The 25,000-nt window shown below is 49.3% G+C and overlaps 2 protein-coding genes across 5 annotated transcripts in view; both read right to left on the bottom strand.

The window, feature by feature from the left end:
- zgc:194282 (tyrosine-protein kinase Srms) overlaps positions 1 to 15,406 on the bottom strand; it is a 22,361-nt gene extending 6,955 nt beyond the window's left edge. For all 3 annotated transcript variants that reach the window (XM_040022821.1, XM_040022824.1, XM_040022822.1), the window contains exons 1-4: positions 13,834 to 15,406; positions 10,225 to 10,346; positions 6,060 to 6,226; positions 910 to 1,057 (exon numbers count right to left, since the gene is read on the bottom strand). In XM_040022821.1, coding sequence (XP_039878755.1) covers positions 910 to 1,057; positions 6,060 to 6,226; positions 10,225 to 10,346; positions 13,834 to 14,207 — 811 coding nt within the window. In that variant the 5' untranslated portion in view covers positions 14,208 to 15,406. The remainder of the gene's footprint in view (positions 1 to 909; positions 1,058 to 6,059; positions 6,227 to 10,224; positions 10,347 to 13,833) is intronic.
- A 113-nt stretch (positions 15,407 to 15,519) lies between these two features.
- LOC120728103 (nucleolar protein 4-like) overlaps positions 15,520 to 25,000 on the bottom strand; it is an 87,395-nt gene continuing 77,914 nt past the window's right edge. For both annotated transcript variants that reach the window (XM_040022817.1, XM_040022818.1), the window contains 3 exons: positions 24,819 to 24,932; positions 22,416 to 22,668; positions 15,520 to 22,227 (listed from right to left, as the gene is read on the bottom strand). In XM_040022817.1, coding sequence (XP_039878751.1) covers positions 21,983 to 22,227; positions 22,416 to 22,668; positions 24,819 to 24,932 — 612 coding nt within the window. In that variant the 3' untranslated portion in view covers positions 15,520 to 21,982. The remainder of the gene's footprint in view (positions 22,228 to 22,415; positions 22,669 to 24,818; positions 24,933 to 25,000) is intronic.

Here is a 25,000-nt window from a genome sequence, read left to right as displayed (position 1 = left end):
CGGCGTCGGCACAGTTGGATCACTTTAGGCAGCTAAGAGTCATAAACTGCTTCTCAGCTCCAGAGAAACCTGAACGCGAGCTTCCTGGTTCAGGTGTTATCTGGATTCCTGTGGGTGATGCTGCCGTCAGTCACAGACAGGCTCAGTATCGGCGCTTCACTGCCACCTGCAGTTTAAAACCCTCAGCCATCATTTCTGGATTCTCCCTGAAGATTGTTGGATTCTCGCTGAAGCAGCAGACGGAATAACCGGTGGAGCCGGAGATGAGGTAAAAATCCCCGTTTTTGTGAATGGACTCTGGCTGCTTCACTTCCTGTCCAACTGCAGGTGAAGTGGCGTCCGCTCAAACCCACACTGAGAGTGTGGGTTTGTAACTGTAACATTTAAACGTTTAAACAAACCCTGAATTCAAACAGCGCCAAATAAATTCATCTTAAAGGAGAGGTCAGAGGTCAAAGGTGAGCTCTTAAATCTCCATACGGTACGTAGTATATGATGACGACAGTCTTGTAAGAATCAGTGTCTATGTTTTAAGGCTTTTTTGCCAATTATGCACCAGTAAATCATGAAGTTAAAGACGTCAGTGGAAAAGGTCAAACTTGTTAACTCGAGCCTACGAGGTTCTATCAGGATTCATACGAAACCTTTCCAGCTGTCGGGTTTACAGCGTGAGACAACAAGACAGGACGAGCCTGTCAAGGGTGATAAAAACACTTTTATATTTGTGATGTGAGGACAAAACAAAGCTTTTGCTTCATGGTCCAACAGCTGCTCGCCTCACAGATACGCAGCGTTAACCTGAACACAGCAAACACGAAGCATGCAGTTTGTACCCACTCAGGTCCACAAATACTACTCAGCGGTTTAACTTAAAGCTCCAGTCTGACTGATGCTCTTTCACAGGCTTACCTTGTTTGAGCGTCTTTATGGCCACCTTCTTCTTCTCTGTGGTCCAGAAAGCCTCCCACACCTCCCCAAAGTGACCTTCTCCCAGTTTCCTCTGGAGCCTGAACTCCTCTCTGGGCCTCTCCCACGGCTCCATGTCGAACAGCTCCCGCTGCACAGAGACAACACGGTGAGTCCACACTCGCATTTCCTTAAACACCGAGTAACATCATCTGACTCAGCAGTTTAGGGTGAGCCGCGTCAGCACGAGCTGAGCCACAAACACAAGGCTCGTGGCGGGAAACGCATGTTAACCAGGGAGGTGGAGCCTGACAGCTGCTCACTGCAGCATCTCCACTCAAACTGCACTCAGCCAGTCACGTGCTCTGGATGCTGACGGACCTGAACAACGTTCACGTGCATCCATTCAAACCTGCAGCGTGGCATCGAGATCCAGAAACAGTCATGAAAACACGTTTTTGTTCTTCTCAGGCAGACGCACCAACGCCTCGGCATGTGGACAGCAGCGACAGTTTCATGAACGGCACAGAGACTCCAGCAGGTTTCTCATAAATTTACTGACAATCAGACGTTGGTTCTACCGATCGAGAGCATCAGCAAATTAACACGACAGAAACGATTCACTCGTGTTGGGTTTTGTTCAGGGTTTGTAATTACAGGGAAAAGGTAGTTACTATACACTGCATTGATGAAATCTGCTGTTTTCTGATGAACATTTGGGTTCAGCAAATCGATATTAAAATCACCACAAATTATTTGCACTTCTTTATCATTTAGGTTGCTAAACATAGCAGCAAGTTTTTCATTGAATGTGTCAAAGCATGATCCTGGTGTCCTATAAATGCAACTTAGAATTATATCGTCAGCTTTTCCAACATGGATTTCAACACATTCCAATACGTCATCTGTGGTGCTTGACATACATTCAATCAGAACTTTATCTGCATATAAAGCGACAACGCCTCCTTTTTTATTCACCCTGTTCATTGTAAATAATTCGTATCCTTTCATTTCACTAACTTTCTCATTGTTTCTGATATTGAAATTATATTAAACTTTTACTTAAACATTCTGTAATTTTAGAGTAAATTTTTATACAGGCTTCTACTGTTGAAATGTGTGACCGATGCATTTTCCATTTTAACATTCATATTGAATTGGTCGTGTGTATAGAACAAGCGTTATTGTTGTTCTTGGTTATCGGGGTCAGTGTTACTTTCAGGGTCGTGCGTGTTGTGCTCTGCATCGTTAAACGTTTTGAAGTTCGTTTTCTCAGCGTGTGGCCTGTCTTTCAGCAGCCTTTTTCATTAAATGTTCATTTAAATACACACCGGTCCCCTTTAGCTTAACTCAATCTTTGTTTTGCGACTCACAAACCGAAGAATGATTGCTGGCTTTGTTTTACTGTCTTTCTGGGGAGCGTGTGGCATGCTGCGATATGATGGCTCTGAATACGTACATTCTTCGTTTGAAGGAATTTTGTCACTGGCTGTTCAAGCGTTTGCAGCTCCTCTGCTGGGGCATCTTCACCGTCTTTACCTCCACCAGCCGTTACTCTGGTGGAGGTTCAGTGTTGCGTCTCCGGTCCACTTATGACTAAGTCATCCATTCTTGTGTATTGTTCCAAGTTGTCCGTTTTCTTGTCCTTCTCCTTTATCAAGTTTTTTTAGTTGTTTTATCTCATCCAATAGGTCATGTAGCATATTTGTTGTTTAGCCACTTTGCTCAGTTCATCAGACGTGAAATTAAGTGATTTCCTAATCTCCTCCAACTCCTCTTCAACTCCTGGGTTTGCTTTTTCAGGCGGCATTTTGAAAACGGTGAGATTGTGATGGCCCGTTCAGGCTTCCTCACTGTGCTATAATCATGTTGTTGATAGTATTGGACTGTAAAGTTAATCATTTATGGACCAGTAATAAGCAGCAGTGTCTATACTGAAGTGTTTTTGTGGACCACAGTTATTCAGTGACCAATGAGGTGGCTGGTTTTACTCCTATGAGAACTTAAAAAGTAAAGACAAATGTGAGGAGATGTTGTGCTGCTCAGAATCAGGATGAAGGTTTGGTCTCTAAGCTGTTAATAGTCAGTCATTGGTCCCATCTGCTGTTCATTAAACAAATGGAGACAACACATCAGATTTAAAGTGCTGCAGAGACTCCTGCTGCCTGCAGGGGGCGCCTGTGTCTGCACTGCATCTGTTTCAGAGCTTCGATTTAACCTGAGCCGAGACTTCAGAAGCAGCTGATGTCATCAGGGAGGGGAGGAGGGGTCGGTGGCGGTCTGAAACGTTGGCGCGCTCCGCTCCATCGCCTCCCGCCAGACTGAGCAGGCATGACGACAGACTGCAGCTCACAGATGACATAATTACACTGCTGCATGCTTTTATTCTGAAACTCTTCCACATACTTTACTTTGTTTATGACACTTCAAACATGTTTTGTCTATGGAACGTCTTTACTGTCAAAGTGTGAGTTAGGGGCCGGAGGGAGCCAACGGTAACATGAGGCACTATAGTTCAGAGGTCAGAGGTCAGGAGGACCGCTCCAGTCCAGGTTCACCTCCAGCCGCTTTCAGCTCCGAGCTTCTGGAACAACCAATCTGTGGCGTTGTTTTTGTGCCACTATTCTGAGCGCATGAGAAATGTGCAGGTGGAAGTGTTGCATTTTGAGGAGAAATTTATTTTGAGCGAAGAAAAGCTGAATTTGAGTGAACAAAATCCATTGCTGCGCGCAAAAAATGTGTTTCAGTGTTTGCTATTATCCACACACACACACTGCTCGTGCCTATGGTACGACACATTTTCTTCGTGCCCCTGGTACACCGCTCAGAAACACTTTGCCACACACACACTGCTCGTGCCTATGGTACGACACATTTTCTTCGTGCCCCTGGTACACTGTGCAGGAGCACTTTGCCACACACACGTACACACACACACACACACACACACACGCAGCCCCTCTCGCTCAGTTTTTGCTTTTGCGCTCGCTCGCAATGTGTTGCTCGCGCTCTCAACATTTCTGCCCGTGCGCGCTCAACTCTTCTCTACACCGTTATATTTGTGCCACAAAACCAGCCAATCACAGACTTGGATGTTCGATAAACAAATCGCCACTCTGTGTTCCTCCGCCACTGCCTCGTTTGAGTTTTGGACAAAATGGATTCTGGGATATTGCATTTCCTCATTTCGAGCTGATTGGAGACCAGAACAGCCAATCAGATCTGTGTGTGTGTGTGTGTGTGTGTGGATAATATTTTTGTTCACTCAAATTGAGCTTTTCTTCGCTCAAAATGCAACACTTGCACATTTGTTTTACGTGCGCTCAGAATAGTGGCACAAAAGTAACGCCACACCAATCAGGTGTGCTTGTGGGAGTTGGTTAAAGATTCAAGTTTAAAATGAAAGTAAAAACCAGTTTGTGGTGAGACTGCAGAAAACACAGCGACTGCATTCCTGTGATTCCAAGAAGCAGGACGAGCTCATCCTGCGGGTCATGCATCACGCTACTCATTCACGCAGGCAATGCACGATGTCATGTTGGCCGTGACCATCTTTGCGGACCCTTCCAGGGGTCTTAGATGCAGATGTTTGATGATGTAATTACTTGACTTTGACTTGCTGTTAATACACAGAACAATAGAGGAATGGTTTTAATGTTAAAAATAAAATCCTTTTTTTCTTTAGCGTCACTGGTTGGTGGGGTTGGGTCACTGTGGGCCCTCAGTTCAGCTCCCCTCCCTGCACGGTCACAGGTTCCACTGTGGCCCCGCTCAACATCGTGACCTGTTCCTCTGGCGCCAAATACTCGTCTTTTTATGTGGCCACAGCCTCCAGTGTGTTTATCGGTCACATACGGGTCGCCTGGCTCGTGTTACAGCAGGTATCAACATGTGTGGGGAAAATACATGTTGCTAAGCAACGTGGTATGGTGTGATTGCGTTTTACACTCATTTCTGTGGCGTCCTCAGCGGCTCACATCAGGGGTGGGCAACTCCAAGCCTCGAGGGCCGGCGTCCTGAAGGGCCGGCGTCCTGCAGGTTTTAGATGTGATCCATCACAGCTGATTTAAATGTCTGACCTCCTCAACATGTCTGAAGTTGTCCAGAAGCCTGGTAACGAACTAATCACGTGATTCAGGTGTGCTGACCCAGATCTAAAACCTGCAGGACGCCGGCCCTTCAGGACGCCGGCCCTTCAGGACGCCGGCCCTTCAGGCCTGGAGTTGCCACCCCTGGTCTACACGGTCATGTGATCCTTTTGTTTTTGCCCCACAGCCTGAGCCTCACTGCTCGATGAATGCACCTGCTGTAGGGAGTGATGAGGTCAAAACGAAGCCTCGGCGCGTCTAGTGTCGAACATTTCAGTAACAGCGTGTGTGAACATGACGCAGATATAAACCATTACTAACTAGATTTAAAAAAACCAAGGTGGAAGATGGCCATCGTTTATATACAGTCTGTCATCCTGTTACTTGGGCCTTTATTTTAATATTATTACTGTTTTTGGTAAATATAATAATAACATTATATTTACTATATTGATTACATATAATGATGTTATAATTATATACAGTTGATGAGTCTCAGACGTGTGCGTACAAACACTTTCAGCATTAACACATATTCATGCAGCACGGCGTGAATACAGACTGCTGGAAGTCTGCTCATGTTTGTGTACTTCTATTGTTGTGAACTCAGTCGTTACAGTGAACCTGCTCCACTGGTGGATCTTCATAAATGTAAGGGCCAATCAGACGGGGAGGAGCTGCTGGTTTCAGACAGAGGATGCTGTGGCGTGCAGGTATCAGCTATCAATCAGCTGCTCTGTCCACACAGACGTTACAGAGAAATGTAACGTCCACAGCTGGACGGCCAGGATTGAGCATGTTTACGTTTTTCAGGTCCAAGCTCGCTCTCCGACTAAAAGCAGTTTTTGATCCGCGTCCTCGTCATCGCGTCAGATAAAGACTGTAACTTAAAGAAGTAAAGCGGAGCCTCGTAGCAGCGACGTGTGAAAAATACAAATGTGCCGTAGCTTCAACAAGAATGAAGCCCATCAGGTTTCAGCCTGCGAGGTAAACGACGGTGACCTGCCCGCAGCAGGCCGGAGCCGGCACAAGGAGAAGCTAAAAGCTTTTGTTTCAGAGTCCTACCTGCTGGGCGCATGGCTCCTCCAGCAGCACGCCGAGGCTGCGAGAGTTTTTCTGGTAGTAGGCGATGAGCTCTCCCAGTGTGGCGAAAGAGATCTTATCCGAGATGAGGTACGCTCCGATGGAGGAGCGCTGGACCCGGAAGTGGAACACTTTCCCCTCGCTCCGAGCTGTAACACAGAGGGAGGAGCTTAATGTGGTTATATCATCAGGTTTTTACTTATACTCCGAGACCAATGGGACATAGAAGAGATCCTGGGTGCTTTAACTGCACTCATGATGGGAGTAAATTTACTGTGAGGCAAAGACGAGTTTCTGGCGTTTAGAGGCAGCGCTGTTGGTCCGAATAATAAAACCTGCAAACACAGGGGCCTGACTAAAGAGGCCTACTGGACTTATTCTTTTATACATTTGATCCTGTATGAACGACGGCTGAAGAGCCTCTTCAAGCTTCAGACGGTCGACTCATCCACAGGTAACAGCAGGCTATGACATGTAAAGTCAGCTGTACCTGCACAGTTCAAAACCAGCCCATAAAACAGTGAAGTGAAAAGCATGAAGTGAAGAGCTGCCTGGAGCCTTCACCGTTTCTCCTGAGCACAGGAGCTCCTCACAGGGATCGATTATTCCTCACAGACTCCTTCGTTTAACAGACAGAGAGACGCGTCACTCACAGGATCTGCCGATTCAGGAAATATGGCAGATGTCCCGCCTTCTACCCCCAAAGAATCAGCTGATAGCAGTGATGAGGTCGAGGGTCAGGAAGGTTTGAGCTGTGTGCCGTCAGATGTAAGTACTGCTTATCATGGTAACGTGATGAACGCCATGTTTGATTGGTGGAAGGAAACAGACGTTAACGAGGCTCTGACGATGGCCATCTGAGCACGTGCAGCAGAGTAACCTGAAGGGGAAAGGTTGCGCACAGTCGGTGATCTCTGCAGATATTTTTGCATCAGCCGTGAGGCCAAACATGCAGCTTTCAGGGCTCACCAGGACTCGCTCAGGGGGGACGTCGGCACACGAGCTCGACCACAGCATCAGACTCCAGGAAGACACACAGTTACCTTCATTCATGCTCGCCAGTTAAGCTTTCTGCTTCCTCCAGTGTAACATATATATATGGAGTCATAATTAAACATGAAAAAACAGGTTAATGATACAGGATCGTTTTTAATACTCAAACCCTCCTGATTTTCCCTGTTCTCTTGTGAAACTGTGGACATGCTCTGCAGCACTGGCTGCACATGCACACATATGCAGCAGTGTTACACGTACTGACATCCAGGAAGACTAACACGTTTTTATATGTGTGACTGAGCTTCGCTGTGCTGCACTCTGCTGTGTGCAGAGCCCTGATGATGCATATTTCAGCAGGACTAGCACAGTGAAAACTGAGCATCTAACTGCAGCATCGTCCCCCTGGGACCGAAAGGACCTTGAAGGGGGGCGGGGGGAAAGGTAGAGGATGGAGAGGAAAAGCTGCAGATGTGGAGACAGAAGAAAGAGCCGAGCTGGAGGACGCAGTAACAATAACTTCAAGGCCACAAATCCCAGAAATCCTCCAGCACCTAATCCTGATTAGAGAGCTGCTGTGGCTCTGAGAGCGCAGCGAGCTCATGCACATCACAGAAACAACCAATGAGCTGCTAAAGCTGAACTACTCTGTTTACTCACAGCTTCCTATTTTACCTCTGGACTCTAACAGAAGAGCTGTGCATCAGTCACAGTCCAAAATAATCCTTCTGTACATGAACAACTGTCTCACCACTCTATAAGCAGGCTGTGAAGTAGTGGTGTTCCAGTTAAAGGGGAAACCCTTTCCTGGCGCTCCTCCTCAGCGCTTCCAGAGTGTTTTCCACAGACCGGACGTTAGCGTTCCGGGTTTGCTGACACACCTGTGACATTAAACCCACAGAGCGGAGCAGGAACAGCATCTCTGAGCTCCGGCACAAGAATCAGCGGTTACTGTGCAGTCATACACCAGTCTCTGCCCACTAAACTGGTTCTGCTGATCTGTGAGTTTGTATGTGTCATCTTTAATATTAGTTGGGCTTCACAGACATGTACCTGCTGTCAGCTGCACAGAAATGTATGCAGTGTTTTCTAATGGACGTATAACCTAAAGGAAGTCTGGATGATGGGAAGAGGACGGCTGCAGTCTGCGCCGCAGGGTTCACAGCGGTTACTAAACATACACCGAGCTCTGAAACTGCTCGTGCTCAGTACGAACATGTGACTTATAAGACAGGAAGTAAGAGAAGGAGAACGGGCCCACGTTGTTTTTTCATGTTCTTTCTTCAGAGTTTTAGGAGCTGACACATCAGCTTAGTGTTCCAGCTGGAAAGGTGACAGTCTACCTGGCTCCTCGTGTCCAATCAGAATAAAGCAGACTGAGTCACTCATTAATGTTTTTAGCCTGAAGTACTGGGATTACGCACACAGTCTAATTTATTTCATACAAGTAAAAACTCTGACTGTGACATTAATTGTTTTATGTTTACTTTAAGCCACTGTGGGTCATGGCCCTGCCTGTGACAGCTGAGCTGGGGGCGGAGTCTTCAGTGACATCATCCACCTTTCATTAAGGTGGCTGAAAAGCAAACAAAGGAACAGCAGACGCACAAAGAGTCCCTTTGCTGTCAGACCGGTCCGGCGAGTGGACCTCTGCACACCCAAAACATCCACACATCACACAGCAGACGTGTGACACTGTCAGACTCACACAGTGAATACAGCAGACATGTTTACCTGCTTCTAGAAATTCCACTTCTGCCTTATGGAAAAGACGGCGTCACACAGCTTAACAATAAAAATCAGTCGAGCAGAGCGTGCACGAGCACTGAGTAACAAATACGATAATAAGTCTGTTTCATTTGTCTGAAAGGACGATGACATGCTGCTGATTTATAGGAATATCTGACAGAATGTTAACAACAGTCATGTGCTTGTGTTACAGCAGAGCGCTTGTTTTGTGACCCGTCCTAGTTCTGCTATAACCTGATGTGTCTGCATGTCACATTTTTGGCATATTAATGATTTTTACCATGTGACTACTCACGCCTGTACTAAAAGCTGTGTTGTTGACCTAACTCCATGGCTAACCTTCATGTGTGAGGAAGACACCTGGAATCTATCAGACAGACACAGTGCACACCTGTGCCGAGCACAGTCCCAGACCGGCCCCTGATGAGTGCCAGACCGGCCCCTGATGAGTGCCAGACCGGCCCCTGATGAGTCCCAGACCGGTCCCAGACTGGCATTCAGAGCCGACCCGGCCCTCATATCGGCTCTGTTACCAAACTACTGGGATTTAAATGCCCCTGAACACACCTGACCTCTGCCTACTGGTCTTAACCAGGCCACCGTGTGTGGAACTCTCATCAGTCTCCATTCAGACACAAAACAATCAGCTGCAAGTAAAAAACATCTGCCTTCATTGTACTGCGATAAAAGCTGCTCTAGGAATGACCTCATACTGAGGAACCAACCAATCACAGCTGGCTGCAGACCTTCACTGACAGCAGTGCTGAGGAGGGCAGGAGGAGGTGATGGATGGGGAAAACGACAGGAGAGGAGGAGGAGACATGCAGCAGCTTCCACCTGGTCTGATGGCTAAAACAGCTCAACACTGAAACTTACAGATAGCTTGCTTATTACACAGTTATGAGTGTGGGGCAGGTCTGCACTGATAAATGTGAATAAATTAAATGTTATTAAAGTCCTGCAGCAGCTGCTTAAGTCGGCTCTGTTCCAACCAGTCTTTTACATTTTTAATCCTCGAGTGTTACAAAGTACTTTAAACAGAGACCTTCGCCGACTCTCTGCTGGCCTCTGACGGACGCGTTTCTGAGGGAAGAAGCTTGGTTGGGTCACTTTACGGTGAGATGGTTCAGTTTGGTTTGGTCCGTGTTTTCAACAATAACGTGGCTCTTTTACTGGGAGGATCTGACTGAGACTGGGAGATGATTGGTTGTTGTTTTCCTGTCCGCAGCCCGGCCGAAGACCCCGGCTGTGGCGTCCTCAGGCCAGAATCATGTCGACGCCCACGAGTTTCCTTTGAAGGCGGACTGCTGTGTACTCGTGGCGTCTTCTCCTCCAACTGTAACTTTTTATACATCAGGCAGTTTGTCTTTAAGAGGTCAGAGGTCACCACAAAGTGCTCACTCACCAGAGATAGTGTACTCGTCACTGTGACTCTCACTGATGCGAACCAGGAAGGCGCCATCTTTGTTTTGGGAGGCGAGCAGCAGCTTCTCCGCTTTCCCACGGTTTATGTTCCCGTAGTACCACCTGCACAGAGACGGAGTGGGCGGGATGATGGGTGGGAGGGAGTGGATGGAGAGAGAGAAGGAAAGGAAGAGACAGACATGAAGAATGCGTCACATGTGAAGCCATACAAGAACAAAAGCACACGTGACGCCCGGTCAGTCTGACAGACGGAGCCGTGCGGTCCCGCCCGTTTGCCCAGACAAACCCGCCTGTATTTACTTTAAGTTATCAGAGAGGGCGGGTCCGAGCGGCACGATGCTCGGGTTTCACTGAAACCAGCTCAAACTCGAGCAGCAACAGGTTTGTAAACCAGAGTTTAATGATGCTGTGGGAGAAACACATCAGAGCTCATTACTGACTCACCCATCATTCGTTTCTGCTAGAAATGACAAGAAAGTAGGAACAACAAACATTTCCTGGTTTCAGGTTTACATGGTTCATGTGCACGTTTTGTAAAAAGATTCACCTGCACCTTTTTCCAAACAGCTGAAAAATAAAACCTGCAGTTCCTGTGCCGTCCAGCAGAGGCAGCAGTGAGTCCAGCAGAGATAAGCATGTTTACAGCCTGATACACACTGATTGGTCCCCCCACGTGACACCTGTACGGAGGAGCACGTTTTTAAAAGTCGCCTACGTTTAAATTATATTAAGTCTGCATTATTAGGGGGCGTGGCCTCTGACAGGTGGATAGAGACACAGGTGGCTGTAGCTGCTAGGTTGAGCTGGACGTGTTTGTGCTGTTGGAGCCTTTTTTGATGACATCATGTGACCAATAACATGGCTGCTGTGAGGTCACTGTACAAATAAGGCTCCAGTTTCGGATTTTATTTTTATTTGTTTCTGTCCATGCTAACTGAGCTACATAGCATTAGCTGGTAATTTCATGCTCCGCCCTCTCACCCAAAGGAGGATGGATTTAGATTACATAACAATGCCAGATTCTTATCATATGTTAGGTCAGATATTCTCAGGTGAATTTTAGTGGGTGTTAAAAGTCAAACTGCCTTCCTGTTCACGTTCACAGGCTCAAAGTAACTGATAAGTCTTTCTAAGGAGGCGTGGCCTGCTTCCACGTCATTTCCCAGCAAGTTAAGGAGATAAAGGAATTTGCATTTGATAGCTGTGCTTGGAAATCTTGATATGACGCTCAAAGTAGAAAAGAAGGTCGTGAAAGGCTGGAAAAAGGAAGCTGACTGAAAACACAAAAGCATCTGAAAATGCACAGTTAACACTCGGGCACAGACAGGTGGGCAGACTAGACAAGGAAGGGGTGAAACTGGGTGAACGGAGCAGGAAAGGAAGCGACCCAAAGCTCTGAATCATGATGGTTATGAAAATGGATCTGACTTTGATGCAGCTGAACATGATTCCAGCTCAGATCACAAAGCTGAAGTTCTGCACAGGCACTTTCCATTCTCATAAAAGCAAAATAAGTCAGATACTGAAACACTCAGCTGCACCGTGTCCAAAGAAAGATCCCCAGCCTAACTGAGCATGCTCAAACTCCCTAAAGACAAAACTGAGGGCATAAAGACCCAAAAACCCGCAGCACCTGAAAGCAGCTGCACTGCAGAGCTGAGAAAGCCTCACAGAGGAGAAACCCACGCCTGCCTGTGTGCGGGTTACTCATCCTTACGTCCAATTAGGTTTGAGCGTGTGAGACTGGACGAATGAGGGAATATAAAGGCTGAAATGAATAAATGAAATGTTTGTTAATGCTTCATTAAAGCTGGAAATCTGAACCGCGCGTCTGGATTGCTTCATTTAGCTTTGATGGGCTTCCCTTCCTGCAGAGGACACTTTAGTCTTTTGGTATATTCGTCTGAAAACGTGGCTTCATTTTCCCTCTGATGATTCTGAGATCGTGATGAACATTCCTGGGGTTGTTAAAGGGTCCAGATGTGCGAGCTGGGCTGTGATGCTCTGCAGACTTTGGATGAGTCCAAACTTCAGCAGCCCGACTCGTCCTCTTGTTCTGCTGTCAGACAAACGCAGTCACTGTTGGGTCGGCAGCGTTCACACCGAAGGTGAAGCACACAGAGCTCAGCTGCAGGTGTATGAATAATGGAGCACCTGCAGCCGTGGGCCGGATACCTTCAGACATTCACACCTGACTTTGTCTGAACGCCGGGACCGTGCTTTTCATTCCTCTGCACACAAAGTCTCGAAACTTTTTAGCTTTCAGGGATGTAATCGGGAGAAATGGGATCGAAAACGGCAGGAACGTTTGGAGGGTCAGCTGACGTCTGACTACAGAGCACCCACGGGCACGCAGGATGAGGGTTAAGCTGCTCTCAGTAAGAGTTCATGTTGTGTCTCTGATGGGCGGAGACAAATGCCATCACATGACAGGAAGAACACGCTGAAAACTTCTTTCTTCTGCTGACTGCTCACTGTGCTGAAGCCCCACCCACAGCTCCACGCCACACTTACGTCACTTTGACGTGTGAAAGCAGTCACATGACACAGTTCTACCAATAACAGATCCACTCTGTTATTCTTTAAAAAGCGCCCATTTGCACTTGACCTTTGACTCTTTGGACATGAAATGGCATCACTCTGTCCTGTTGAGGGTTTGTGTCTTTGGCTACTCAGCACCTCTGCAGCATTTCTGACAGCAGGGAAAAACACGGAAAAATACACGGCTGTAGTTTCCCGTGTCTGGCCCTCAGCACCTGAAAGGAAAACAAAACAGGTCCCGGAGAGTGACAGGAGGCACTGGGAGACGGCCCACGGTGCGTCATCAGCAATAAGTCAGGTGGAAAGGTGGGGGCTAATTTTAGGTGGATCTTATTATGTGACTAATATTTTCACAGTCACCTGTCACTGTGGCCCCGCCCTAACTTTACCTCAGACTCAGAGCCTGAACCAAACCAGAAAAACCTCAGATCTGTCCAACAAATTTACAAAGAGTTTCTTGTTTAGTATCAATTTTAGTCTTTAAGAGCCTGAAGTGTCATTTTCTGTAAGCTGCAGGGACGCTGAGGCTGTCGCAGTTTTGGAGGAAGCCCAAAACAAGCCTCATGGTGTCCCATCAGAGCTGGGACCAGAGCTGGGATCAGAGCTGGGACCAGAGCTGGGACCAGAGCTGGGATCAGAGCTGGGACCAGAGCTGGGACCAGACCTGGGATCAGAGCTGGGACCAGAGCTGGGATCAGAGCTGGGACCAGACCTGGGATCAGAGCTGGGACCAGCATCAGGAGTTCCGGTCTCACTGTCAGCTTTTATCTTGAAGAGTCTGTTTCTCTCTGCAGCACACAGACTGACTCCAGATTAAATATCTGCTGCTGCACATCAACAAACATGCAGCCAAAGCTCTGAGTGAAACTCATCTGAAAACTCAAAGTTTCATTCATTTAAACGACCGTCAACGTGCTCAAGTTCACACTGACGTCCTAACTCCATTCAGCAGTCGACGCCATCACTCCGAGCTGCGGGGTCGCCCCCCCGTGTGTGTGTGTGTGTGTGTGTGTGTGTGTGTGTGTGTGTGTGTGTATGGGGCACTCACTTGTGTTTGGCGAACTCGTCCTGCAGCAGAGCCACGTAGTTGGCGGGGACGAGGCCGGACTCCAGGCTCCCGGTGAGCTTCTTGGCCAGCACGTAGTCTCCGCGCTTCTCGATCACCGACAGCTTGTCGCCCTCCTTAACCGTCAGCTCGTCGTCGCTGCGGGCCTCGAAGTCGAAGAGCGCCGCGTATAGCTGCGCGGGCCGCTTCTTGGGCGCGGGGACGCGGATGTCCCCGGACACGGTGCGGATCTCGGCCGCGTGCGCCGCCGGGTTGGCGATGACGTGGTCGCGGGGCCCGGGGTACCGGAGGCCGGGCCATATCCGGTCCCAGAGGCACGAGCAGCACGGCAAACACGCGCGGCAGCAGCTCTCCATCCCGGCACGCGCAGGTCTGTCCCCGCCGCGGCCCGTCGCTCTCACCGAAATGCGTCCTCCAGCACGCACGCGCCTGCCGCTCGCGCCTGCCCCTCTCCGGAAACATCCCGCCCCGCCGGCGGGCGGACCGGAGGAACCGGTTTGTTCGGCTCCGAGCGGCGGGACGCGCTCGGCGGCTGCGGGAGTGCGCAAACAGAAACCGAGGCTATGCGGGTCGAGCACCGGAGCACAGCGCGGAGGATCGGGTTCGGAGCTCTGCGCACCTCCTGCTGCTCACACACCTGCAAACTGAGGGGGAGGAGCCCCGCAGGTGTTTGCGTGAGAGAGAGAGCGAGAGAGGAGAGAGGTGTGTGTGTGTGCTGGGTCTCCATCCTGTCCCGGGACACCCGGGATGACCACGTGTCCAACCTGCTTTGGAAGTTTTAGCTTTTGTGACGTCACAGGAACAGAAGCAGATGCATCTGAAACTCACCCGACAGCCGCAACACGTTCCGGTGTTCAGGTGTCAGTCCGCCGTTACAAACACACCCACAGGGTGACTCATGAACCTAAGCTGCAGCACACTGGTGTCCAATATGAGGATCGCAGTCCCCCAAAGGGCCACCACACAGACGTCAGAAACATTTGAGCATTTAAAGAATAAATATTTAATGAAATGATGTGAGTGTGGCCTAATTCTAACAACTCCATTTTATTTATATTCCTGCAGTTCCTCTGACGTCCAGCAGAGGCAGCAGTGAGTCTGTTGAAACCTTCCAGTACAAATAAACATGGAAGTGCAGCTGAAGTATGTAAAATCAAACACACGTATTCATACAACGAATTATTGAGGAACACAGGCAGTAAAAACTCAGTGTTTAATGACATCATGTGACCGATAACATGGCTAACACTGCACTAACAGACCAAGAAGGCGGAGCTCCAGGTTTGGTGCTAATGAGATTCCAGGATTGTGATTGGATGTTATTCTGTGTATGTGTGATGCTTCCACACAGTCTGTGCTAGCCAAGCATCTTTTATATACAGTCTGTGTTATGATGTGTAATGTGCTATGAAGTCATGTGATCAAATTACGACGACTTCCCAAACCAAACAGGAAGTGACTTTAATCCGAACGCTCGCTGCTGCAGATTATTCAGCCCGGACACGGTCCGGTGTGCTGCATCCGACTGAGCGGATTTCTGTCAGAGGCCCCAGACGAACCTGCAAACGGCTCTGGATGCGATCCGCAGCCACCGACGTAAATGCGGTGCAGTGAGGGGTCAGTCTTCGTGATGGGAGGAAATAAGGGCGCGTGAAAGCTGGCGTCTGATAGATAGCACACAGTTTTTATTAGTATATTTAGCTTTGTGATGTACAGCTCGGGAGGAAACAAACCAAAAACAAACTGAACGGTCACAAAGTCCAGAAACATTTCAGCCTTAGCAGTGACATCACACAAAGAAAGCTCAGTCTGTATAATCATTGGTTTCTTCGTCATGGACCAGAGTGATATGTAGTCATCAACAAACAGAAAGAAAAAGAACCCAGATTTCTTCTTTTTTTTCCTCCGTCCTTTAAGTTGCTTCACGTATATTATCAACACTTTTCTAAAGAATCAAAATATTCAGCCACAGGTACTGCAAAAGGTATCCACTGTTATATAGAAGAATAATAAACACAATAAATATAAAAAGAATTGATTTGATATAATTTATATGGTATCAAAGAGAGGGAAATGGGCCTTCAGCTGCTTTTATAAAAGTCATGTCCTTTTTTCTGTTCCTGAGGTTGAGTTTCGCCGTCCGCAGTTTAAGTTTCGCTAAATACACTCACAGACTAAAGACCCGACGCCCGGGGCCCGAAATGGCTTTTCATTCACTGAGGAATCGTGTCCCACGGATCGCGGAGGGTCGCCGTGGCCCCGCTGGGATCCTGTGTGCCGTGGAGTCAGCCGAGAGGTCGGGGGTCAACCGCAACCCACCCCTCCAGAGCCGAACAATCGCACAACTCCCCCCTCCCACACCCAGAAGGCCGCCCGGGAACGCCTCGACTTTCTTCACCGAGCACGTTAGCGTGGCAGATTTAACTCAGCGCTAATGATGCTAACAGGAAGTACCCGATCCCCCAGACCCTACGGAGGACTGAAACTGCCAAAGTGACTGAACAGCTCCAACACTTTAACAGAAAATTAAATGCATCAACCCAAACATTTCTGTCCATATTCACCTTTGTACAGATTTATCCCCGTCTGGCTTTGACCCGGCTTCAGTGACTGTGGCAACATCTGGACCACATCTGGGCCAGGCTCACCACCTCTCCTGCAGGAAATCGCCGTCTTCTAAAAACTAGACCAAACTGTGCACTACTAAAAATAATGAAAATAAAAATATATAAATAATGTTCTCATTTGTCATAATCCCATAAAACTAACACTGATGAACTGAAAACAGGCTTTAAATTAAAACTAACGGCCTGCAAAACATTTACCTGAGCTGTAAATGAGCCTTAGGTCAGGTCCAAACATGGCTGCTGCACGGGTACCTGCGTGCCAATTACATTCATTTATTCATGCATTCATTTTGCACTTTATTTCCTTATTTACAACATGAAACAGGAAATAAAGAGGAGAATTACAGTTCAGATTAATTTCTTAGTTTGATGCATTTAAAGGTGCTAAGGCCATTAGTACTTTTGGCACTCTCAGGCCTCCACAGTGGGAAAGGGCAGAGTGTGAAAGGTGGATAATCATATTTAGTCTCAGTCCCATTTCCCTGTGTGAGGAAGTCAGGAGAGGAACTCAGGAGTGGAAAAGAGAGGCATGAAGATGAAAACAGAAAGAACCAGAAAAGAAAAATAGCAAAAATCTGTACATGTAAACATCACACTTCCACTGAGTCGAACCATGAGGAGAGTTACAGGTTTCACATTGGTATTACTGAAGGTACGAAGGCCCGGCAGAGGACGTCGAGACAGTCACGAGTCCGGCACAAAGAAGTCAGCCAAAGACGGGAAGGAAAGAGAAAAGCACAAACTGAAAACCAGGAAACCGAGCGGCCCGGACGCCGTCTTTATATTCTGACAGAAGCCGTACAGATAGAAAAATAAAAACGCTCCATAACGCCGTCTGCCTTCTTTCTTTTTTTCTTAAAGACGTGTTTTGAGCTTAGATTCTGATTCGATGGGACCTGACTGGCATCGCGACTACTACGTCTGACGCCGTCCTCCACAGCAACATGTGATTCAAGACACAAACAATACATCCTGCACTTTGATGTTCATGCCTGCATCTGTTAGAAACCTGCCGCCATGACAGCCAGATTTAATGAATGAAGCGCGCGTTTCCACGCTTCATCAAACTCGAGTCTTTGAGCCAAAAGGAAACAAACTGAGAGGAACCAGCTGGAGTCGTGGTTCCTGCTTCTACACCGACTGCTGACCCTCGCTTCTGAGGGTGAGGAACGACCGGGAGCACGATCCCATCGTGAGGTCACGCCCCTTTAAATTCGTCTCTGAGGACCGATCGTCTGAGGCAGACGGTTCAGAGGAAACCGCTCAGACTGTGGGTCGAGCTCTCCTCCTCCTCGCCACGTCTTCCTCCGTGCAAAGAGCGGTTGGCACCTCCTTTGAGTGACCTAAAGGTGACAGCAGCAGGAAGACCCTAACCCTGAACCTTAAGATGACCCCTCAACATCCTTCAGAGGGGCTGACAGGAGGCTTCTATTACCTGTGGACACAGGTGGGCTCTCCATGCTGACTCACCGTCATCACAGCAGGCTGCGACTGATGGTTTTTCCTTTTAAGGAGTTAAAACAGGTGGACATGAAGACAGAAGGCGCTAAATGTGAAGTAAACTGATCGACTCCACCTCCAGAGTCTCTGAGGCCCGAGAGGTCGACGAGACGCCGTGACCTTTGTGACACACTGACCACCTCTGTCTCAACACGACCTTTAAAAACAGAGCAGCTGTGGAGGACAGCTAAGATGAGCTCAGCATCCGCGGCGGCGCTGGCCGGGGCCCGTCTGCTGACGTGCACGTTTGGAATGTGTGGTAGAAACTGCTGGAATATAAAAAGACCACTTTAATCACACTACAAAATATAGAAATCAGAAGAAGAATCACGTCATACTAAAAAATAGAAACTGGATAGAAACGCATCTGCTATGTACTCGACCGTGGAGACGTTAACAATGAGCGGAGAAGGAGGCGGCGGCGGCGGCGTATGGCTAAAACACTCGGATCATTCTCCCGATCTGCCCGGCTGTGCCGACAGCAGGAATGGAAACCAAACAGAGAGCAAATTCCACCTTTCTGCAGATTGTCATTTGCTTTTTGTTGTGTGTGATTCAGAAACATCCTCTCTGAGAAACAGGAAGTGATGCGATGATTTCATCAGACCATCTCAAAGGTTTTATGAACTTATTCCTTAAGAAATCCAACAAAAGACGAATAATAACAAGGTCGCCAGAGGTCGTTTCAAAGGAGCAGAAGGTATCGAGGAGGATGAACAGAACGGCTTCGAACATTCGACCCTGGCGTGAGCAGGAAGTTAAAGGAAGTCGGGAACATAAAGCAGAAGTGCATCGAACTGTTCCTGCGTTTCCTCTGAACTTTATGGAGTGCTCAGAGTCCGTACAGGCGATTCTGAAGGCGATCACAGAGAAAGACTGCCTCAAAGGACGCGTTTGGAGACTTCAGGACATCCTCCCCGACAGCAGGAAACCAATCGCACGCTGCCATTCAAAGTAAACAAACAGCTGTTTGTCTAACGGGAGGATCTCGTTTATTTCTCACAAACATTTGGGAGCTTTGAGGCTTTTGGAACGGCAGCAGTGCGACTGAAACACCGCCGCGGTCCGAGGGATCGCCACACCTCCAGGTCCCGGGTCTGCTGACGCTGTCGCCACAGCAGAGAGCGGTTCGGCCCATCACAGCACACCTGGACCGGTCCAGGTGACCCAGAGGTGCTGGGTCGCTCTGACTCTGAAAGCCAGGAAGCAGAGGCAGCATCTGAGAGCACAGTGAGGATCAGATGGAGGAAGAGCAGGACGGGACGCCAGGGCCCAAACTCTGTTTACGAGGACGAATAAAGTTTGATTGAACATCGGTGTTGATCGTCCTTTTTAAATGCTTTGAGGTGAAAGGTGGGTCAAAGGTCGTGCCCTCCTGCTCTTCTTCTCGTCTTTTTTTTTTTTTTGCATATTTTTCTCCAATTTTCCTCTCGCTGATCTTTAATCACAGCTTTCCAAAACCTCATCAAATTCAGTCACTTCCGTGTGAAACTTTTCCCAAAGCTCGGGCGCTTCTGTCGCTGCACATGAGCGTGAAGGTGTGGATGTTTGGGTGGAGGCTGTGAGGTCTGAGCTGCCATCACAAACCTTCCAGTGAACGTGGTGATTATCAGCCGCATGACAGAAAACTGCCATGCCACGCCTCCCCTTTGCTTCACAGCAGAGCGGGGCGTGGGGGGTTAGGGGCGGTCCTTCTGAGGAAACATGCATACTCACACAAAGGGGCCCCGCCCCTTCACATCACAGATGACTGTTGCTTTCCTCGCTGTGCAAAAAGGGAGCAAATTACAGTGAAATGACCGTCGAGCTGAGTAGAAACCATAATAGAAGCAGAGCATCATCCAGGAAACCAGGAGCTTAACGAGCCCAAGTCCCTAACGAGCGCCCGAGGCCTCAACGAGGGCCCAAACTCCTAATGAGCCCGAGGCCTTAACGAGCCCGAGGCCTTAACGAGCCCGAGGCCCCAACGAGCTGAGGTTCAAAATGCACTTTGAAGCTAAATTTCACATAATGAAAAATAATTATCTTTAAACAACGCTATCAAAAGACAAAAGTACTCAGCGGTGATGACAACGAGAATTAAAGGAAGAGTTTGGGTTTGGGGAAATAACTTGCTTCCTTGCAGAGATCCTGATGGGACGTTTGATGTTCTGACAGATAGCTTAGCTTAGCTCAAAGACTGCAGGCAGGGGTAAACAGCTAGCCTGGCTCTGTTTAAAGGTCAGAAAATCTGCTTTTTCCTGTACAGAGCACCAGCTAACATGTTATGTTTTCTCTCTCTTTTTTTAGTATGGCTTCTTTTTACAGGGCATAACATGCTAATGAGTAAGCTAGCCACTTCCCCCAGCTTCTAGTGTTTAAAGCTAAGCTAGCTTAGGGATACTGTCTTGTATCCTATATGGTCCAGAAGCTACTGCTGAGCCATAAGCACGTTAACTTCTGCTCTAAAGTTTTAACATGGGAGTCTATGAGGCCGACCCACCACTGGAGCCTCCAGAGGACATCAGAGGAACTGCAGCTTCTAGAGCTCCAGGGTTGGAAGATGCAGCTGAAATTTACAGACAGGTACAACAATGAGGTCAGATTTTCATCTAACTTGAAAGCAAATCCTATTTCCACAAACGTCAAACTCTTCAAGCAGCAGAGCGTAAGCAGGGACCAGAACATCAGGAGTGATTCCAACATGGCTCAGAACCTGAGGGAGGAGCTCCCGCTCCACTTATCTGCTGCCTCACTTTCCTCTCAGACTAATCACAAGTTACCCACTAGTAAACAAACAGATAGTATTAATCTACACGGGACTAGAAGTTTGTACAGCCCTCCCCGTGCCCTCCAAACTGAGGGGAGGGTCCGAAAAGAAGAAGATTCACAGTTAGAAAGTCACAAAACACGACAGGAATCGAGCCCTATGAAGCAAAACAAAGAAAGCAGCCGACCAAGCAGCCAGCGGGACAGAGAGGAGCGCCGGATCGGACCGTCGCTCTCTGAGCCGGTTGGTCGCGTTTTCACGGGGCACTGCGGCGAGCTACCGCCCGGCTGTGTTGAGGTTTCAGGTCTATGGCAGAAGGTCCGGTTTTTAAAATAGCAGCAGCAACATGAAAGTTCATCATTATAATCATAGTAATAACAACAATAATAGTAATGGCCATCTCAGAGTTTAACAGACACACACAGTAAGACGGAGCAGTCCTCCTCATCCTCAAGCCTGAGGAAGAGGAGGAGGTTTAGGTCCACGAAGAAGAGCCGGAGAGTAGGTCCAAACAGAGAGAAGAAGAGGAGGAGGAGGAGGAGGGACAGATGCTGAGGTTTCGTAGAAGCTGGAGGTAAACCTGCACACACGTGCACGACTCTCCTCAGAAAAGAAAGAAACGCTGACGACATCAGGAGGCGGAGAAACCCGGCTTCACCTGCAGGAGCTGAGCGTTTGATTGGCAGGTCTGATCTGAGGTATTTCCTGGCGGTCAAAATGGCGTCTCGGATGCATAAGTGAGCGCGCGGCTCCCGGGGCCAAGGGCAAGGACGGGGTGAGGTCAGAGGTGAGGAGAAAGTGCTGAAGGACACAGAGAGCTTATATACAGGCGAGCACGAACAGTCTGTTCTTTTTCTTCTTTCACTTTAAAAAAGTCCAACGGAAAAATCACGAAAGAGAAAACGTCCCAACAAAGAAACGGACAACGTCCGAAAACAGACAGCCTCAGCGCGACGTCGTTTTTATAACCAGAAGAAGATCGACCCGAACTCCCACAGCTCCCCAGAGAGTCTTTGCTCCTCCTCCTCTGTGATTGTGAGGCGCCTCCGCAGAGGAGCCGAGCTTCCTGCGGCGTTCCGGGTTTTGTTCTCAGGCAGGATTCGGTGGATTCTCCGCCCTCGCTGCGGCCTCAGGTTCCCGTTTTCCTCCAAACGGTCGCCACAGTTTCAAAACCAGGCGAGGCCGGCGAGGGCGCAGGAAACGTGACGGGGTAGTGTGTGTGTGTGTGTGTGTGTGTGCGTGCGCGTGCGTGAGATCAGTTCTGCTGCAGGATGAGGTTTTCCAGCTCGTCTGCTGAGCGCAGCAAGAAGGCGGCTGACTCTCGGTATCCGGCGATCAGCTGACGCACGGCCGTGATCTCTGGCTGGCTGAGCTGGGTCGACGCCCCGCCCCCTCCTCCACCACCACTGCCCCGTCCACCGAGGCTGTTGGCGGCAACAGAAGAGGAGGAGTTACTGACGTTGGAGGAGGAGTGAGACTTCATGCTGAGGTCAGTGGGGCCTGCAGAGGAACACGGTCGAGATGATGATGTCATTACTTAGAAATGATGTGATATTACATAAAATATGTTCCTGACACGAGAAAACATCCACAGGAAGGACCCGAACATTTCAACTTTGGACCTTTGATGATGAAACCACACCCAACAATCTGTAAATAAAAGATGGACTGCTTGCGTCATCGCTTACCGTTGGTCTGACCGGCAACAGCAGCAGCGGCAGCAGCAGCACCGGTTGTCAGGGAAACAGGGTGTTGCATGGTGGCGCTCAGGCCTGGGTATCCACGGTAACCATAGCTGAGGCCAGCGCCGTTGATATAGAGCTGGGACTCCTGGGAGGAGAAGGCTGAGGCAGCCAATGAGTAGGCAGAGTGAGCGAGGGACGCTGGCTCCCTCAGAACGCCTCCGACCCCGGACGGCTTATCCAGAGTGATCTGCTCATCCTGAGGAAGGACAAGGAAGTCAGGAGCTTTTCAAAATAAAAACAGCACGATGGGGGGAGGAAGCAGGAAGGCTGATGCTGACAGGGGATTTTTCTCTCATGGAATTAAAGAAAAACTTCCAAAACTGGAAAGTTGATGAACGCAAACTGCACTCACAGCAGCTTCGAAACATATTCATGATCATGGGCACCGCCTGCCGTGGGCGTGTCCAGCTACAGCTCTGAATGTTGTATGGATAACCAACACATCACAGGTGTGATGGCAGCTAAACCCAGTGGAGCGGTAAAAATTAGTGCTGTCAGCGCCATAATCGCATTAACGTGTGCGTGGGGCTGCACGGCGCTAACGAGTTAACCGTGCTAACCTGTAGACGCCGTGCAGCCTCTCGCGCGGGGAATCTGCGCTAACAGAGATTTGCTGCGTTAATGCGGTTATGGCGTTAACGTCATTTTAATGAGATTAACGCTGACAGCGCTACTAATAATAATGCAAGAGCAAACACCAACAACTGGGTGAGCGGGGCTGTTATTGTGTGTGTATACGGATAATAGCAAACACTGTAAGGAATTATGTTCGCTCAAATTAAACTCAAATTTTCTCAGAATAGAGGCACAAAAGTAACGCCATAACCTCGCCCCTGTCCTCCACACTGTCCCCCCCTGTCCTCGCCACTGTCCTCGCCCCTGTCCTCCACACTGTCCTCCACACTGTCCTCGCCCCTGTCCTCCACACTGTCCTCGCCACTGTCCTCCACACTGTCCTCGCCCCTGTCCTCCAGACTGTCCTCGCCCCTGTCCTCCACACTGTCCTCGCCCCTGTCCTCCACACTGTCCTCCACACTGTCCTCGACCCCTGTCCTCCACACTGTCCTCCACACTGTCCTCGACCCTGTCCTCGCCCCTGTCCTCCACACTGTCCTCGCCCCTGTCCTCCCCTGTCCTCCACACTGTCCTCTCCCACACTGTCCCCTGTCCTCCACACTGTCCTCCACACTGTCCTCGACACTGTCCTCCACATTGTCCTCCACACTGTCCTCGCCCCTGTCCTCCACACTGTCCTCCACACTGTCCTCGCCCCTGTCCTCCACACTGTCCTCGCCCCTGTCCTCCACACTGTCCTCCACACTGTCCTTGACACTGTCCTCCACACTGTCCTTGCCCCTGTCCTCCACACTGTCCTCCACACTGTCCTCGCCCCTGTCCTCCACACTGTCCTCGACACTGTCCTCCACACTGTCCTCGCCCCTGTCCTCCACACTGTCCTCCACACTGTCCTCGACACTGTCCTCCACACTGTCCTCGCCCCTGTCCTCCACACTGTCCTCCACACTGTCCTCCACACTGTCCTCCACACTGTCCTCCACACTGTCCTCCACACTGTCCTCGCCCCTGTCCTCCACACTGTCCTCCACACTGTCCTCCACACTGTCCTCGCCCCTGTCCTCCACACTGTCCTCCACACTGTCCTCCACACTGTCCTCGCCCCTGTCCTCCACACTGTCCTCCACCCTGTCCTCCACACTGTCCTCGCCCCTGTCCTCCACACTGTCCTCGACACTGTCCTCGACACTGTCCTCGACACTGTCCTCCACACTGTCCTCGCCCCTGTCCTCCACACTGTCCTCCACACTGTCCTCCACACTGTCCTCGACACTGTCCTCTGTCCTCCACACTGTCCTCCACACTGTCCTCGCCCCTGTCTTGCACATTTCGTCCCTGAAACATGGCTGTGAGTCAGGGCTGTGCAGGGGCCACAGCATGTGTGTGTCTGCATGATGAGGAGACGCTGCTGCTGTAAATGACAGAAATGTGTCAGCGCTGCTGTTCTGTGGTCATCAGTCGGGTTTGTGTCACAGATAATATTCCTTACTTTTTGAAAAACAGGAACCTTAAATTGCTCGTCTGTTGCTGTGGTGTGAATTCTCTCTATCAGCTGTATGTATGCACTGCTTCACATTTTCCACAGCGAGCTGGATTGGAATCTTTGTCGGGCTGACTCTGGCCCGCGGGCCTCATGTTTGACACCAGCACTGAAGCCCTGATGTTCCTTCGGGGTTTTCTGATCAGAAAGGAGAGAGCGCCTCCCGCTGGAAGCCGTCAGTAAAGCAGCTCTGTGTCGGACACAACTGTGGAAGCACCGCAGGAACTCACGTGGTAGGCTTCGAGGCGCATCCTCTTGGCAGCGTTGCGTGATTCGCTCTCGCAGGCAGCAGCCAGGATGTTCTCAGCCATGGCCGAGGTGAGGTGAGGTGGAGTGGGGCGGGTCTGAAAACAACAGAAGCTCAGGGTCAGAGTCTTCGGGTTCTTCATCATCACGTTCACATCACTAACAT

This window comes from Simochromis diagramma, unplaced genomic scaffold (genome assembly GCF_900408965.1).
Source record: "Simochromis diagramma unplaced genomic scaffold, fSimDia1.1 OVJJ01000308.1, whole genome shotgun sequence".
NCBI lineage: Eukaryota > Metazoa > Chordata > Actinopteri > Cichliformes > Cichlidae > Simochromis > Simochromis diagramma.
Note: the sequence above shows the minus strand (reverse complement) of the source record. Positions and strands in the feature narration are given on the sequence as shown.